This window comes from Syzygium oleosum, unplaced genomic scaffold (assembly GCF_021117445.2).
Source record: "Syzygium oleosum isolate NSW1041296 unplaced genomic scaffold, Sole_v2.1 Sole_v2.18, whole genome shotgun sequence".
Lineage (NCBI taxonomy): Eukaryota > Viridiplantae > Streptophyta > Magnoliopsida > Myrtales > Myrtaceae > Syzygium > Syzygium oleosum.
Genome location: NW_026607502.1, coordinates 3,711,290 through 3,730,181, shown reverse-complemented (window position 1 = coordinate 3,730,181; position 18,892 = coordinate 3,711,290). Strand labels below are relative to the sequence as shown.

Below are 18,892 nucleotides of genomic sequence, written 5' to 3'. Positions count from 1 at the left end.
TCCATTTTGGTACGTTATAATCACTATTGGCTTCCTTTCGTTTTCCATCTTCGCAAAGGAAATTACCCAAAAAAGGTAAACTTCTAGAAGGTCTGACCTTTTTCGGAAAACAAATATATACATGTTTTGTGAAAGCATGTGATAAATTTACACCTGTGATAAATTTACCACTAAAAATCCTAAACCGGTACACCTGTGATTTGGTGATCCAAAAATTAATTTTTTGATCACTAAAAACCCCAGATTGGTACATCTGTGACAAATTTATTCTAAACTAATTTTTTGACAACAAAAAATCATAAACTGGTACATTTGTGACAAAATTACCCTCCATTAAATTGGATTAATACCACGAAAAATCAAAAAATGATAAATATGTGACAAACTGAGGGGTAAAACCCTAAATTGATACACCAGTGAACTGTCACGTGTCATCCAACTCGGCAATTTAACAATAAAATTTAACGGAAACTAACGAAGGGTAAATTTGTCATATGTGTACCAGTTTGGGGTTTTTTGTGGTATTAACCCATTAGAGAAATATGTGTGTGAAATTTGCTAATCAGACTTTAACAGCAATACAAATAACTAGGGGCCAGATTTGGGTATAGATTAAGAGTTGGTGATTTTTCATAAGATAAAAGAAAAAACTCGGGCCAAATTCAGGTATAGGCTCAAAGTTGTTTTTTGAGGAAATTGGGGTCAGATGATTGCAGGTTCATAGTGATGAGCAATTGAGCATTGTGGCTGGAGGGAAAACAAATGTTTTGATTTTGACTGATTCCGCAAATATGGTAAGATGAATCGTGGTTGGTTTCTTAATCAGATTTGGATGTAGTAATGCTTGATTTATGCAATCTGATTTTGCTTCTAGAAGACGCTCTCTTAAGTATATAATAAGTTCAATTTAGGGTATTTTATTTACTCGCAAACCCTCAAAAGGTTGCTGTACAATGGTCTCGCTCCGCTCCTTTTTTTTTTTTTGACACTTTTCCGAGTCTTAATTAATAAGAAAACCCCCAAAAAGAAAAAGAGAAAATAAAGTATGTACTATAAATCCTAAAACTTATAAAAAGTGCAATTAAATTTTAAAACTTATCAAATTGATTAAATCAAGTTCTAAAATAAACACCGTCTAATTTAGCTAACGAAAAACGCTGACGTAGCTTTTTATTATCTTTTCTATCCTACGTGGCGATGACGTGGCTTTATTATTATTATTATTATTATTATTATTATTATTATTATTAAAAAAAAAAAAAAGGAGGAGGAGGACAAGCGGGGAGAGCTTGCCAGGAGGGGCCAGCGAGGGTGGGGGACAATAGGCGGGCAGGGCCGGCAACCCTCGCCAACGGCAAGAGGGTGGGGGACAATAGGCGGGCAGGGCCGGCAACCCTCGCCAACGGCAAGCAAGGGTTGCGACCCCTCCCTAGATTTGGGCGAAGGCCCGCATGCCCTCGCCAGCCCCTCCCGGCAATGGCAAGGCAGCGGCGGGGGCGGCGAGGGCTTGCTGCCCTCCCCGCTTGTCCTCCTCCTTTTCTTAAGCTTATTTTTAAATTTAATTTAAATAAAATTAGTATTAAAAATCAAATTTGAGTCAAAACAACGTCATTTTAATCTTATGTTTCCATACTTTAGCCACGTCATCGTCACGTAGGAGAGAGAAAATATTAAGATAAGCCACTTCAGTATTTTCCGTTAGTAAGTTTGACGGTGTTAACTTTAGGACTCGATTGAATCAATTTGATAAGTTTTAGAATTTGATTGCACTTTTTGCAAGTTTTAGAACTCAATTATACTGTAGTGATAAGTTTTAGGAATTTTAGTAAACATATCCCCAAATTATAACATTGACAAGCTAGAGTTCGATCAAAGGGTCATTCCCAAGTTCTCGAGGGTTTTGATCTGGACCTGTGATGGTTGGATCATAAAGGAATAGGTCTCAATCGTTCACTGAAAACATCTAAAGTATTTGCATAATATGTACGACATGCGCAAAAAGTGTGACGACATGCGTTACATATGTCTAGTTTGACAAACGGCCTAGTTACACCCTGATTTGCATCCTGCTTGATGGTATTGGTTGACATGACGATCTATGTTTGGAGAAGACGTGGAACTGCAGAAGGTCATCCATATAGCAAGCATACTCTTGGTTTTTGGAAAGGTGTGTTTTAAAGTTAGCAAGGAGTGACGTTTTTGGTCCTCATTTTTTGAGGGACTATCAAACTTTTCCAAGAAGATTAAGTGATGCAAGAGGATTTGTGTGGCAATTCCACATGGAGGTATAGCAGCCTTTATAATTTCAGTCGCGTGGGATGTATGATGTCATGGGGATGTAGACCTCACAACATCCGGAATGTGCTTCGTCCCATGAAGATTACAAACCAATTACCTTTTTGCTTATGACCTAATAACTCTTTTATCAAGATCAAAGGTCAATGCTTATTTGGATTACAGCATTATAGGCTCCGCGTAGTCAACATGTTCATGTTGTACTTATCACCTTTCCCCTTTGTCAGATCTTAGAACCCTTGAGAGTTATGATTACTGGTGCTCCCTTGGAAGATGCTCGTCATCTTGCTCCAGCGTTGCAGTCGAATGAGACAGGAAGCAGAGATGCAGGTAATAGAAAGCTGGAATTTCATAGGTACAGAACACACTGATTGATGTGCTGGAGTCCTTGCTTCCTCGTACCACAACGAGTAATTCATGTGAAGCTGTAATACACAATTTACCTGAAAAGATCGCAGGCAGCAGGAGTTTCTACAAGACAAGCTCGAGTTAGAGAAACTCCAATAACTGAAAATGTTGCTAAGCTGCATGCAGGAATTGAAGGCAAATTTGGCTGTTCTTGGAAAAGAAGCTGCCACGGCACTGGCAGCTGTTGAACCTCAGCAACAAAGAGTTGCTTTCCAAAGGCTGGTCTCAATGGTATATGATAAAAAAATCTCTAAAACGATGAACTTACTGTCAGCTCGTACCATTATTGGATTTGTAATGTATCATGATATTGCTTACAATACCACCCGCCCGGGTGGCGCTTGCTGGAGCGCGCACTCTTCCTCTCGCAAAAGGTTGAGTGTTCGAATCCCGGCGCCGCAGGGTGACTTAACTGGTGGCACGTGTGTGGTGGCTAGCACGTGTCGCCCCGGGTTTACTCCCGACCGTCGGCCGTGCGGGGGTTCCCGGGTTACCAAAAAAAAAATGATAATTGCTTACAAATATTAAGGTTGAAGGAGAAAGGACATACTATTGGAGAGTAGCCGCTATTGAACTTTAATAATTTCGTCAACTCATGCCATCATTGGATTTGTAATCGATCACCGTCAAGATATAGTAGCTTGTTGTTACCAATTGAACTATAACAATTTCGTTAGAAATTATAAAATTGGGTTTCTACTATACTCGACTATTATCAATTGGTTTAAGATCCATTCCTATGGTAGTACCGTTAGCTAAACCTCTCGAGAGTCACTTAATGAATGGATCGACCTAGTAATTATTTGTCTAAAGATATATTACTGAAATAATATCATCAGTAATGAATTGTCTAACATACTCATGTCGCAAGCCAATGTCTAGATTTTTTATTATATACTATACTATGTGCTTTAGACATTGTTGCTTCGCTATCGCAATGTAAAGATATGGCTATCATTGGTTGTTGCTACAACTCTTTATCCAATAGCAAATTCCGCAGCCGTTCATCCTCTTTACTAGCCGCCGATAGTGATATAAATTTATATTCCATCATTGAATGAGCTATGCATGTTTGCTTCTTTGATGCCCAAGTGATTGCACCATTTGCAAGTTTAAAAACCCATCGAGGTGTCGACATGTTTGCTTCTTTGAGTAACCAAGGATTCTACTTATGGCCTTTCAATACATGACAATTTACACATTATAAAGGCTATATTCGGTCTAGTGCAATGCATTTCATATATCAGTCTTCCAATTGCACTAGCATGTTCTAATTGTGCTAAAGGTTCTCCAATATTTTCCATCAATTTAATTGATACATAATATGGTACATTTGACTCTTTAATTCCAAAATGGTGATATTTTTTAATAATCTTCTCCACATAGTGGCATTGACTTAAATCATAACCCCCACTATGTTTGATCACTTTGATACTTAAAATTGTATCCACTTCTCCCAAATCTTTCTTTTGAAATTGAAAAGATAGATACTATTTATTTTCATCTATGCAGTGCATATTTGTACCAACAATCAGCATATCATCTACATGTAAGTAGATTATAGCTCCAACTCTTTGGTAATCGTTGGATAAATGCATTTATCGGCATTGTTATATTTAAATAAATATGATAATACCACCGAATCAAAATTTCTCACACCATTGTTTCGGTGCTTTCTTTGTCTCTGCTCATGTTGCCATGCTCAACAAATGCACCATATTTACAACTTCCTTCACATAATTAGCCTCACGATCTCAAGAATTTTTCTCAATTCGAATGTGTTTTATTAAACTATCGACAATTAGGTTCTCAATCATGTGTAGAAGTTTCTTTCGGTAATCATTCCAAGTTGAAGGCAATTTGAAATAATTGCAGTAACTTAAAGAGGTTTAGAAACTTCAATCATAAGGTCTTTGAGTTTGACAATATATATTTGAAGTTCCTCCACTTGCTTAGAGATAGACTTTCCATTAATCATGACAAATTCAAAATATTTCAGAGTGGTAAATCTATCCGTACCTTATTTGTCACTATTGCATTTGGTCTCCAAGGCATTTCAAATGTCTTTAGGATTTGTATAAGATTGAAATTTTCATGTAGACGATCTGATAGTGCATTGAGAATCCTTCCTCGACACCTCATTTCATCATCCTTTTCTTATTAAGATTATCACATGATATCATATCACTTTTATCCATAAATTTCAAAGTACTATAGCGAACGTGAGATAATCTATTGTGCCACAAGGAAGATGACTCAAGCATATAAATAAAAACAAAAGTTTCATTAACACTTATTGTCAAGATTGTGAGTACTAAATGAGACCATTGTCTCCATCTTCACGAAAATAGTAATACCTTAAGATTATTGGGGAAATTTGATTGCGATGAAGATAGCGCAGTAGTTATGGATCTTTGATATTTTGATGTGCGAAGACGATCACTGTTCTTAAGGTATTATTTGGCACCACTATTGTTGCGGCTGGGTTTTAAACAAATATACCCCCAAGATATATACCAAAGCCGAGAGAGACGAGTTCCGCAATTACTTAATTTCTTTTTTGAAATTTCACTTCGAATGTGTTATCAAAGTTGTATGTATAAAAAGAGAAGAGAGTTACGAAGAAGAAAATGTTGAGTTGTGATACTTGAACTGTTATGATGAACAATATATGATTGATCATATTTTTAGACAACCAATCAACACATCTCTTGGGAATACATACATTATCCCAACCATCACCACTCTTACTGTTAAACTATCATCACTTTTCATGTCAACAATCACATCTTTTCATAAGCAAGAGTCACATTTTTATATGACAACTTTGCTTGTCATTTGTCATTGACGCTCACAATTGAAAAGGAGTTTCACAATGAATAACATCCCGGTAGGCTTTGGTAAGTGTTGATTTAAATTTATGGAGATGAGGCATTGTAGATTGGAGTATTAAGGGCACCCTACAAAGCCCTTTTTTTTTCTTTTTTCTTCTTTAGGAATTGAAAAGGACAGAATACAAAAAAACGAAAACTAGCAGAACCATTGACCAAGATCGAGAAGGACGAACGGTGAAATGACGGTAGACAATAGAGAGGCTCGACTTGCGTTAGACTTCACTAGTACAGGTGACAAGATTGATAAGGCCGCAGTGAACATCGACAACTCCCAATGACGACAGCATCGAGACCAATGACTCTCGAGATAACACTGCTCTTAGAGACACCTGAAGCAGATCGGAGACTATGACTGGCGGAGGATGATGATGCTGCCCTTGAATACAACTGGTTTTGGCTGATCTCGATGACGAAGACCGGTGGTCACAGTGTCAATGTAGAAATGATATGACATAGGGTTCTTTTTTCAAGACCAATGACAATAAGCAAGATAAAGTTAGGATTTTGATTTGCGTCCCTCTCTCTTGGTGGCTCTGACACCATGTAAGTATTTTAGGATCTCCAACAAAGGGGATGGAAAAAATACTAAAACCTTACATCTTTACTATGAATCGATAAAAATTACATAGATGGCTGTATTTATAAAGTATGAGAGATACTACAAAACTTTAGTTCTTTTTTTTTTGTTTATTATCATGTGCTAATACTTACTAATATCCATAAATGTACTTCAACGCTTCGTAGTATAAACAAGATCAGACAAGAGTATACAAATCCTAGCATGTCAACCCAAAAAAGACTGGACAACTTTTGGGGCCACGGAATCTGGGTAATAAAGGTGATAATGAGCATTAGGTTGTATTCCTTTCAGTTAGGATTGCTGAGTGCCGCGCTAAACATGAGCCTCTATTTGGGACATGATACTAGTAATGATGTATTTGTCACTCAAGTGATTTAATTGTACAGGCATGAAACATATTCTATCCGCTCATTCATGATATTAATCGGTATTCCTTACATAAGTCCATCGGGATGGTCGGAAGGAGAATGCAAAGGTAAAGCAGGGTGGTTTCCATCGGCATTTGTGGAGAAGCGGCAGAGGTTACCAATGAATGGTATGGCTGCAGAGGTTGTTCTTCATGATATATCTGTCAACAGCAACACCTCAATGAAATCTGCTGTTAAATTCGTTGCAATTCTTCTCTTGAATATGCTTGCATTTCCTTAACAGCATGACTCTTAATCACAAAGGGCACTCTGACTACTGACTAGTATGTTTGGATGATTTATCTTTTCCTGCCTTTGTTGTTTCAAGCCTTGTATTAACGAGTCAAGCGTGAGAGAATTAGTATCCTAGCATTCTATGTGTTGCTCCTACAGGTTTCACGATATCCAGGACCAACGCAATTTAGTCGTGCAACAGCCGCATCCAATTTGCCAAAAGATGAACTGTACAAATAGGTGTTCTCATCTTTTTGAAGTGTGGCCTCCGGAAGATTCTTATATGAGCATTGTATACAACAAGAAAAGAATTGCAAGATTTGTCTAATTTAACTATCCTTGGTTGTGAATAGATTGCCTTTGTACTGCATGCGAAAGCTCTGCCACCATTTCTTGTTCCCGTCATCACTTTGAAGCACTCGCATGAAGTGCCACCAACGATGCATAAGCGCCGTCATTTATCTTCATCAGAGTGTCGTGCCTACCCTGCTCGGCAATGACTCCATTCTTTACAACCGCAATTATATCTGCATTCCTTATCGTCGTAAGGCGGTGAGCCACAACTACAGTTGTCCGATTCACCATTACCCTGTCTAGTGCCTCTTGCACAATCCTCTCCGATTCCGCATCCAACGCACTCGTAGCTTCGTCGAGCAGAAGTATCTTAGGATTCTTCAAAATGGCCCTAGCAATAGCTATCCTCTGTTTCTGTCCACCAGATAATTGCACTCCTCGCTCACCAACTGATGTATCATAACCTTGAGGCAGGGAAGATATAAAGTTGTGTGCATTTGATGCCTTTGCAGCGGCAATGATCTCATCCTCAGTGACGCCGCCTTGCTTACCATAAGCAATGTTGTCGCGGATTGTTTCGTTGAAGAGGATAGGCTCTTGGCCTACCAAACCTAACTGTCGCCTCAGCCAACTAAGCTTGAACTTTTGGAGCAACACATGATCTAAAAATACACGGCCGGAATCAGGATCATAGAATCTCTCTATAAGACTGATCACTGTTGATTTCCCGCTGCCACTTTCTCCAACTAAAGCAACGGTCTGCAAGGAAAAGTTTCATGGTTCAGTTATCTTCGATAACCTTCAATTGAACTAAATATTTTGTGTCAACCATTTTCATAAACGAAATCAATAACCCGTTAAACGTCAAACCAAATACAGTCTTTTATAAAGTCATCTGGACTGTTACGGTGTTTCTGAACTTTTTACATGCGCAAAACTGCTTAAGAGTTTGAAATATTAACTGTAAATTTCATATTTAGTCTTAACATAAGCATAATATTCAATGCCTATGAAGTGGATAATCTTCTTGGTTAGTGAAATCTACAATTTCTGATAAACTAGCTGAGAGAGAGAGAGAGAGAGAGAGAGAGAGAGAGAGAGAGAGGGTTATCGCTGTTACCTTGCCGGCGGGGATGGTCAGGGACAAGTCTTTGAAGATTTGGACATCTGGTCTTGTTGGATATTTGAAACTGACATGTTCCAACTCTATGTTTCCAGTTACATTCTCCAGCGTCATTCCTTCATCGTTGCTCGAGTCTATCTGAGGCTTGCTATCCAAAATGGAAAAGATCGAAGCAGCCGAATCTTTGGCCTTGTTAGTATCTGGGGCCAACGCACTGCTCTGGGAAACCCCAACTGCCGAAATTGTTAAAGCAAAGAACACCTGCAGATCTCAATAGTCAGTAGTATATCATGTTGAGAAAGGATTGTTACTTAAAAAAGAAAGGCCCCAAAAGAAGAATTTAGCTCCCAAATTTTTTACCTTGAAAACTTCTGAAAAGGTTGCTTTCCCGTGTTGCACCAGTATAGCTCCAATGTAGAACAAGAACGCATTTACGCAGTAGAGGGCAAAGAAGGAGAAGCCAAATCCGATCCCGCTCACAACCCCAAGCCGGACGCCCTGCTCCTTTGGGCCTTGACATTTCTCTTCGTACAAGTCCATCACCTTGTTCTCGGCGCAAAAGGACGCCACTGTCCGGATGCTACCCACCGCATCATTCGCCACTTGACTAGCTTCCTCGTACTTCTCCTGTAACGTGGGAATACAGTAAGTGTCATGTGAAATCATATGGGAAGTGTAAACAATAGGGAACAGTTAGAACCGGCAGACAGACCTTGGCATCTGCACTGAAACCCGTAGTGAATTTCGCTTGGATAAATCCTTGAGCAAGTAACAAAGGTGACACTGCAAGAACTATGAGAGCCAACATCCAGTTCGCTATGAATGCTATGAGCAATCCCGCTGTAACTGTTGCCACATTTTGGACAATCAGAGCTAATGCATCGCCAACTAGACTCCGCACCGTTGATGCATCAGTGGACAATCTCGCACCAACTGCACCGCTGCAGAGTTAAAAAGAAAAGAAGAGGTTGTAAGGACATTTTGATGGTGCAGAACCCTTGAATTAATCGAGTACATTAGCATTAATCATGCTAATACGTTGAAAGGGTAGAAGTATGAATAATAAATTAGCATACCTTGAGTTAGCAGGATCATCGAACCAACTAATTTGTTGGTGTACAACCTTCTGAAAACTCATATATCGTATCCTTCTAATTAACTTGCCACCAGCAATTCCGAAGAAATAGTTCTGAATCGGCACGATTACTAGAGTGATGCATCCCATACCGACATAAACGAGCGCCCAGAAATTGGAGTCTTTCTTTAGTTGGTCAGGAGGTTCATAGAACATTTTGATAGCAGTAGACAGCAAGAGTCCGAATATCGGAAATACCACTCCGTGTACCAAGGCTGCAAGGGATGCGACAACCAGAATCGGCAACTCGGGCCTGTTCAAATATGCAAGACGTCTGATGGATACACTCTGACGCTTCTCATTGTCCAGTTCAGTTCTCTCATATTGTTCCTCCTCTCCACCCATCTCGACAAGATTAATTGGACCAGGAATACCATAGCTGAGAGCAAAAGAGGGGCGGCCTCCTGATGAACCTCTGCTTATAGATCTCCTCATGGATGGTCTACCGGATGAGTTTTTGCTAAAGGTTCTAATCAGTACCTTGTCGACTTCAAAATTCGCATCCAATTTAGTATCAACCTGGCCAAGTTTCTCTTCGGCGGCTTTGTTTCCTTCTTGCAAACGGACAAGCTGCGAGTAGCCCCCCTCGGGGTCTTGGATCAGCTCCTCATGAGTTCCTAAATGTTGGATTCGAGCGTCTCAACTTGAATTAGTTGTAAAAAGAGATGATAAGAACATGTCAGATGAGGTTGAAGTATTAGTTTACCTTGCTCCACTATCTTGCCACGGTGCACAACTGCAATGATGTTTGCAGTTCTGATAGTTGTCAAGCGATGTGCGACTATAACAGTAGTTCGGTTCGTCATGACATTCTCCAAGGCATCTTGAACGACTCGTTCAGACTCTGCATCAAGTGCACTTGTTGCTTCATCAAGGAGGAGGATTCTTGGGTTCTTCAGAATGGCCCTTGCTATGGCGATTCGCTGCTTTTGTCCGCCAGATAATTGTGTCCCATGCTCTCCCACCATTGTGTCAAGGCCCTACAGTCACATTCAACCGTCAAGATTATTCCCTCGAAACATCTCATCAGAAGTCAACATACAAGATATGAAAGTAATTAAGGCTTTCTGTTCATATGCTTGATGGTTTTCTTGATTATCGATAACTTCGATGAAACATCAGATGAGAAATTCCAATCATGAGTGGTCTACTCTGATAAATCTCTCTTTACTTTTGCATCTGTGTGGATGAATGAGCATATTGTAAGCACAACTTCTTTTCTGTATCAAGTCAAGCTCCTTTTTGTAGAGTTCTTTTCATACCCTATGAATGTATACTCGTGCGAAGTTCAAATCAAAAGAACAGGGGTACCTTCGGCAGCTTGTCGATAAATTTTGCAGCATTGGCAAGTTGAATCGCTTTTCTGATTTCCTCATCAGTTGCGTTTTCCTTTCCATAGGCTATGTTCTCTCTTATAGTTGTTAAAAACAAGACAGGTTCCTGACCCACTAATCCAATTTTCTCCCTGATCCATTTAAGCTGAAGCTCCTTCAAATTGACACCATCGATGAGTACTTCACCAGAATCAGGATCATAGAATCTCTCGAGCAAGCTGATGACTGTGGATTTCCCACTGCCACTTTGACCGACTAGAGCTGCAGTTTTGCCGCTCGGGACTGTCAAAGAAAATCCAGCAAAGATTTGCACATCTGGCCTTGCGGGATACCTAAAATGAACATCCCTAAGCTCAATGTCGCCTTTTATATCTTCCAATATCCTTCCAGAGGTGTCATAGGAGTCAATGAGTGGTTTTCGATCAATGGTCTCAAACATCTTGTATGCTGCGGCTTGTCCCGATGCAAATGCATTTAGGCAAGGAGATGTCTGGCCCAGGGACCTACAGACCAAGAAATGTCCATTCGGAAAGATGAGAATTTCTTCTGTAGTTGCAAACTGATAAAAAAGGAAGTAGAACAAAAAGAAAGCACAGCGCTCACATTCCGCCAACCATAATGGCCATAATGACGTTGATGATTTGTCCGCCATTGTATCCTTTCTCTATGATCAATTTGGATCCGTACCATACCGCAAGTCCATAAGTGCAGAACACAATTAACAGGACAACTCCAAGCCCCATGCCCGAGACAAACCCTTGGTTTACGGTAGATTTATATGCAACTTCCAGCTTGTTGTCATATTTTTCTATCGCTCTCTTTTCGCCGGTGAAGGATGCAACCTAGTGATGAAACAGAAGGAAGATTAAAAATGGGACAAAAAAAAATTTACAAGTTTTTCAGGTTTATAAATCTCTCCACTACTTACCGTTCTAATGGCCCCGACTGTCTGCTCCACAACATTTCCAGCTGCTGCATAGGCGATCTGCCCTTGACTCGACATTTTAGTCATGATCAACGCCATAGCCCCTCCGGCAATCACGATGAGAGGAATGCAAGAGAGGAGAACCAAGGAAAGAAGCCATCCTCTTGTAAAAGCAACCACGAAACCTCCTAAGAATGTCGCCAGTAGTTGAATAACCTTGCCAACCTACAAGTTGCGAATGAAACAAGTCAATTGTGGGCATATGATAATACTTTCCCAATCATCATGTTTTTCCTGGTACACTTATGAAAAAAGAGCAAGTGCCAGCCCTTCTCTACCTTTTCTCCCATTGCGTCCTGAATGAGAATGGTGTCTCCAGACATCCTCCCGATGACCTCTCCGGTCGTTGTTTCGGTGTCAAAGAAGGCAATGTCTTGTCTTAGTATGGTTTTCAAGTACAAACCTCGAATCCGGGTCGCTTGCCTCTCTCCTGTGACCATCCAACAAGCTACCTCTGCAACACATACAGCAATTAAGCCTTTAATTGTAGATCTTACGGAGAAGCTAGATAAGATACGAACATCAGATGAGAAGAAAGAATATGACCAAAGAACCCGAAACTAATTAAGCATTGTACAGAACTTTCGGCGTCATGCTATTCTAAGTTACTGTCGGTAAATATAATTCTGCCTAGACCTGAACAACATGGATAGATCCTGAAACCACAGCAAACAGAACATAACTTTCTTTTGACTCCCTATTTATGCAATCAAGAGAAAAATCAAGGGACTTGACCAATTATAGACATACTCAAGCATGGTATTGTTAAAGAAAGAATCCGATGGCACTTACGGAGAAAAGAAGCGACTCCGGTACCGAGAGCCAAGTACAAAAACAAGACAGCCACCTGAAAGTCAAAAAGGTATAATTACTGATCATTAGTAACATATATAGGAAAGAATGACTTTTCTGGTAGCTCTATTGCGGCATCCTGCTCAGGATGGTGCACAGAGTTAGAAAATGTGGATAGTGACCTGACCGCAACTGAAAATCAAAACCTTTCCTTCTCGGCCATGAGATTAATTCAGTGGTGGAATTAACGTTTCGAATAAAATTTACTGAAGGACGCAGACGTGAGTGAAATCTAAGCACAAAAGCCGTGCCTTCACAAGATAAAAAATTAAACAAATTTTTTTTTTCAAAGAAAATATGTATATGCAGGCAGAAAGAGGGCGGGTCTGCTTTCAGCGCTGACCAATTTAGGTACTCATTTTACCTAATAAATAAATTGGTGCTATTATGCTAATCAGCCAAACATATATGACAAAGTTAAGTCAAACCAGAACAGAACTTGTAAAGCATAAGCTTCACTGAATGAGATGTATTCCTTCATTAATATCTTCTCTTTCCTTTTCTTGAAAAACCCCAACAAAGTGGAAAGAGTCACATGGTTCTCCTCACGTTCATATATGTAACAACTAGAGCATTTAACAGGGAAAATGAGTTCTTGCTAGGTTCACCTTGAAACCCAGAAAAGTATCGATCCTGATTTCGAGTGGTTTCTTGATAATTATCGAACTTTTTACCCATCCAAGCTTCAGACAAGCAATGCCCGTTTTCCGGGTAGGAAAAAATCCGACACATTCGAAAAGAACAAGAGCTAACCACAATGTAGATGTACCTTTGAGACTTCCTTAACAACATGGTCGCGGTCGGAGGAGCCGAAAGAGTTGATGAGCTTCCCAAATATGAGCGTCATGAGAGGCTGCGCGAGCCCGTTGGCGATGGCGGTGATGGTGCCGACCACCATGAAAATGAGGTCGAGCCGGTCCGCAAAGACAAACGGCTTGAAGAAGGACACCTTCTGGTCCGTCCCTTTTTTCCCACCGTCGCCCTGTGGCTGCTCCGACGCATTTTTATCTTCGCTCATGGTTCAGCCGCAATCTTTCCTCTGCGAAACAAAAAAACGAATGGCCCTCTAATAAAGATCAACAAAGAAGACCAAAGAAAAAACGGAACGTGGCCATGCAACGAGAACGGAAGCTCGGAAACACGAAAAGAACCGGAGCTACGCGGAACAGGCAAAAAAACTGAGGGCAGGTAATAGAAAATCAAAAGAAAAGGGTTCTTATCGTCCCTTCCTCTTGCCTATGGAGACAAGAACGTGAACAAAGAAACGCCGGACTCACCGGGCGGCCGACGTGCCGGAATGCGGCATCGGAATGGTGAGAGAAAGAGAGAGAGAGAGAGAGAGAGAGAGAGAGAAAGACGCACCGAGTTCACGAGCGGACGGTGGAGAGAGAGAGAGAGAGAGGGGGGGGTGTTCTTGGTTTCTGGGTTTCTGATTCTGAGAACCAGAAAGAGGGTTGGTGTAGATAGAAATGGTGAAGCTCCATGTGTATGTATATATATATAGATGAGCAGTGGTTTTCTTGATGCGCGGAGGTTGTTCGTTTTGGTGTCTATTCTTAGCGGCCGGCGACGTCGGTGGTCACGTGGCCGCCGGAGAGTTTCCTTCCAGAGACAAACCCGACAGGAACAAAAAGAACCGCACGTGCGCAGGGGCGAAGGTTTGCGCACACATTCAGCTTCTAGAAGGTTTGACCTTTGCCAGGTAAAAAATTGGGTTATGGTGCTGACCATAACTAGATGGGAAAGCCCTAAAATGGTGCAAGATCTCTCCTTTCTTTGCGCACGTGTCGCAGGCGGGACTGCTGGAATCGAGGGCGCAAGACAGAATGAAAACGAATGTTTACGACTGATTGGATAATTATAGTTAAAGGCGTATGGCGATTAAGGCTTTTTTACTCGGATTTTGTGTGGATTCATGCTTGATTCTAGAAGCCTGGTTTTGCTTCCAGAAGACTTGCCCCGAGGATGATGACAATTTATCCACTGGCATGATTACATTTTAGCTTATTGATAATTCGTTTTCCTTTTATTTTAGAGGAGCAATTGTTTGGAGGCTACAAAACATCCTACAAGTCTCATGAATCGAGTAAGTCCAAGCCCTCAACTTATGCAGGTGGTCTTGATTCGGAGCGGTTCGGCGACAATTGATAGGATTTGAATGGGGTAACCTTCGACTCCTAAATTGGAAATCCCTCAACGCCCCCAACCAATTTTGACGAGCCTGAGTTGCAAAATCGGATATGGGTTTTGTATTTTTTTTGGGGGGCGGGGGCGGGGCAGATTAAAGAGAACACAAAACCACATAGGTTTCGAAGGAAGTAATTGCTCATATTTTATATCTAGCCATTCATTTATTCCAAATAACTAAATGCACACCGTCGGAGTTCACCACATGATTGCAAATGAAGGGTTCATTTGTTTAGCGAAATATAAATAATTTAAAAAATATTTTCATAAAAGAAATCACTTGTATGCCTTACAAAAATAAACAAACGAAAAAAAAAATACATCATCCATGAAAAATATAATTTTTTGTTAATAATGAAATATTTTTCATTGACTAATTATTTCAAACAATACAAACTATTATTCTTAGAAAAATATTTTTCGAATAAGGGTGCGTTTAGTAATCATTATGTTATCCAGAAACAATTTCTGCTCAGAAATTATTCTTTTTATTCCATTCTCGGAAATAATTTCTAAGCATTTGAAGGTGTTTGGTAACTACCCAAAATTTCTATTCCTGGAATAGAAAAAGAACAAAAATGCGTTTGGTAACTACACAATTTTTTTATTAATAATATTTTGAATTTTTTAATATTTTTTTTCTTTTTTTTTCCTTTTTTTTCTTCTTCTCCTTCCTTGGCCCATGGCTGGGTCACCAACATGGCCGGCGATTGGCCATAGGCCAGGGCCATCCTCGCTAGCGAGGGCGAGGGCTAAACCCTTGCCGGATCTGGTGAGGGTTCAGCAAGGGCCGCGACACCCTCGCCGGCCACAGGCCAAGAAAGAAGAAGAAGAAAAAATTTTCTTTTCCGTTTCTAATTCTTGTTCCTAGAATTAAGAATCAATTTTTTTTTTATTCTTGATTCTGTTCCAAAACTATTTCTGGGAACAAATTTATTTCCGGAAACAAAAAAATTGCCAAACGAATTTCTGTTCTTTTTTTGTTCTGAGGAACAAAAAAATAGAATCATGCATTGTTTGGCCGGTTACCAAATAGGCCCTAATTCATTTTTCGCGAATAAACGCCCTCGAAAAAATTAAGTCAACTCTCTCAATTTCTTGTGTGGTGCTAAGTTCAATTTAAGGTCTTAAATTGACTTTCAAAACATCAAATATTGCTAAAAATGACGATTAATGCAAGGTCCACAATACTCGGTATAATTTGATATCATCTCGTCCAGCTCCTTCCTTACATTTTTCGAGCCTTGATTGGTCGGGCTGCAGTTTGATCAAGGGGCAAGGGATCGGTCTCGATCACTCATCGAAAACCTTTGAAATTAGCAAGTAACACGCGCAACATGCCTGTGCAGGATGTACAATAAAGTGTGTAACGGTAGCAGTCCACAGCTTCAAGAACTCAAATGGTTTTATTGGTATGCATTAAATTGTCATACTTTTGCCATTCAATTTCCAACGGTAAAGATGCCGAGAATTATCAGCCAAGCAATTCGAGGAATCGACCATTTTACGGAAATGCTTTGTTGATTTAAACCCTTAGGAGCACGGAAGGACTTTTTCACAGAACAACTAAGAACATGCAGGCCAGATCCAAAGCTCCACATAATCATTTTTTACGGGCCATGGATGTTCGTCCGGCCAAACGGCAACATTTCCAGGTACCCGGCGGATATAGGAAATCACAACCTACAAAGCTCAAGAAGTCCTTGCCAAGATTTATAGGACGCTGTCATGCGATACCGTATAATACCCTTTGCATTGAGCTGACATCTGCTAAGGTCATTCTTCAATCCAATGAATCTCCATTCTGGAACCGCACACGAGATTTTCATCTCAACCCCTCCCCCCCCTCTTATGTGCATAATAACAAGAATAATTCATGAAATCAATAAAGATCGAAACATTCTCATTAATGACTACGCGGGGGCAAGTGTCTCTAGAAGAAATTTCCTAGGTCAATCTTCGTGCCAAAAGATCATTGTCGACATCAAATGATTCGTACGGTGCGGATCGGTACCTCGACAGACCGTAAAATCTCATCGGTCAAGCATCAAAAGAAGACAAAGCTGGGGAACAAACGAAAGGCTCATCTTATCTTCTCCCCTAAAGCCGAGTTGTCGGCGTCGTCGTCTCCCATCGATAGCACTAGCAGCAGCGTGGCCCACGAAACCACGTCCTTCATCAGCACGTTGAGAATTCGGTGGCAAAACGCCATGTCGTTTCCTCTCCTCCCCTCGCGAAGGACCAACCCCCCACTCGAGAAATCGCGTACGGAAACCCCGGCGACGTCACGGTGTGCGTCACTCTCGCTCCCTCCCTCCCCTGCGGCGATTAATGCGACGAGTGAATCGGGAGGACCGCGTGGGGGTCGCCGATCAGGAGAAAAGCTGGAAGGGACAGCGAAGGATGATGATGTTGAACTCGAACGTCATCGATGACCTCTTTACGTTAAGGTTTCTTCGATCTGAAGGATGGATGGATGGATGTTGGTAGGTTTGTTGCACTCTCTTAATGATGCTTTTTAACTTGCTACAAAGCACACCCACGTGAACGTGTTTAAAATTAAATTGGGATGATAGATTGAGCTAGATGAAAAATTACAAAAAAAATCATCTTGAAATTTGCAGTCATATATAAAACATCATTCTCGCTTTTCTAATTAACTTTCAATTTGCATCTCCTCAAAATTGAGAAGACCCATTATTGGGATGCGTAGAGAGAGAGATATTTCGACGCTGTCGTCGATGCCCCTCACCGTCGACATCACCCCCGCTTCCTTCACAGAGCTTGCGGCTCTAGGTCATGAGAGCTCGAGCCCCGTGACAAGGCTCACAGACAAGATCTGGTCCTGATTGGGTCGGGCGGCGATCATCTAAGGTTGGCAACAACTGCGGATGGCGGGGGTCTAGGCTCAGGGGTAGCGGCTGGACAACGATGGGATAAGAGAGAGATAGTGGATGAAACTAAAATGGAATAATGACACAAACAGTCCCTAAACTTTGGCATAATGTGTAATTTATCCCCTGAACTTTTAATTTGTTCAATGTAGTCCTTGAACTTTAACCCAATGTGCAATTTGGTCCCTGAACTTTTAATTTGTTCAATGTAGTCCCTAAACTTTAGCCTAATGTTTAACGTGGTCCGTGAACTTTTAATTTGTTCAATGTGGTCCCGAACTATTAGTACATGTTCAATTTAGTCCCTGAAATATATGAAAATGTACAATATAGTCCCTGAACTTGAATTAATGGAATGACCACATTGAACATTTTTATAAAGTTCAGGGACCATATTGAACATATACTAAAAGTCTATAGACCACATTGAACAAATTAAAAGTTCATGGACCATATTGAATATCGGGCTAAAGTTCATGATGAACTACATTAAGCAAATTAAAAGTTTAGAGATTAAATTGCACATTAAGTCAAAGTTAAATGACCCTTTGTGTCATTTCCTTAGTTAAGGTATCGGGGATTGTGCTCGGGGCAAGGTAATTCGAGAACGAAGAAGTCACGATTTCTGCAAATAAGTGGGAATGTCATGATGCAAAGTTAATATGAAAAGACCCAAAACATAAGATGCGCGGTGCAGCATTAAAAGCGACGGATAGTATTCGAAATGTAGATCTAAATACCGTGACCAATCCATCCTCCGCCACAACTTTACCACCGATCGAACACGTAGACTGCTGGCTGGCTTCACTCAAAAAGTCGTGTTGAGGTGTGAATGTGAAGGATGCTGTGGTGCGAACGAGCAATCTTTGATGACCCCAAAAAACGTCATCCGTGACCCTTTTGCGTAGGGTTGGCCCCCCCGATCTAGGTCGATGTCAGCTGGTCGGCATTCTCTTAAATTCTACTTTTGGCTAGCAGAAGAACGCCAAAAATGAAGGTGGTACGAGGGAAAATGTTTGCAGATACGAGGGAAAATGCTGGTCGGATTATTATTGTTGGATATTTGATATGTGAACGAATGCAATTGCACGGCTATCTTTGAGTAGATATATTTTATGTACTATGAGGGAAGGTCAACGGGAGCTATGTAAGCACTTTATTCACCTATTCATTCTTTATTTATTCATTCTTTAATCAATAAAGGAATCGAGATATCAAATAATTAAGTCTCAGCCATGCATCGAAGGCCTTGAACTTAGAGCTTAGGATG

At 40.6% G+C, this 18,892-nt stretch overlaps 1 protein-coding gene across 2 annotated transcripts; it reads right to left on the bottom strand.

Annotated features, from left to right (window-relative positions):
• Positions 1–7,004: 7,004 nt before the first annotated feature.
• LOC115682067 (ABC transporter B family member 9-like) lies at positions 7,005–14,026 on the bottom strand. 2 transcript variants are annotated; one of them, XM_056319519.1, is made up of 13 exons: positions 13,904–14,026; positions 13,311–13,580; positions 12,482–12,536; positions 11,968–12,143; positions 11,633–11,854; positions 11,308–11,546; positions 10,682–11,207; positions 10,077–10,350; positions 9,312–9,987; positions 8,948–9,176; positions 8,596–8,862; positions 8,233–8,496; positions 7,005–7,871 (listed from the first exon to the last, which is right to left on the bottom strand). In XM_056319519.1, the coding sequence occupies exons 2-13, from the start codon at positions 13,557–13,559 to the stop codon at positions 7,224–7,226; spliced, it is 3,825 nt and encodes a 1,274-aa protein (XP_056175494.1). In that variant the 5' UTR covers positions 13,560–13,580; positions 13,904–14,026; the 3' UTR covers positions 7,005–7,223. The 2 variants fall into 2 exon arrangements, with proteins under 2 accessions (XP_056175494.1, XP_056175493.1); XM_056319518.1 differs by having other exon boundaries at positions 13,819–13,923.
• Between the last annotated feature and the right edge of the window lie 4,866 nt (positions 14,027–18,892).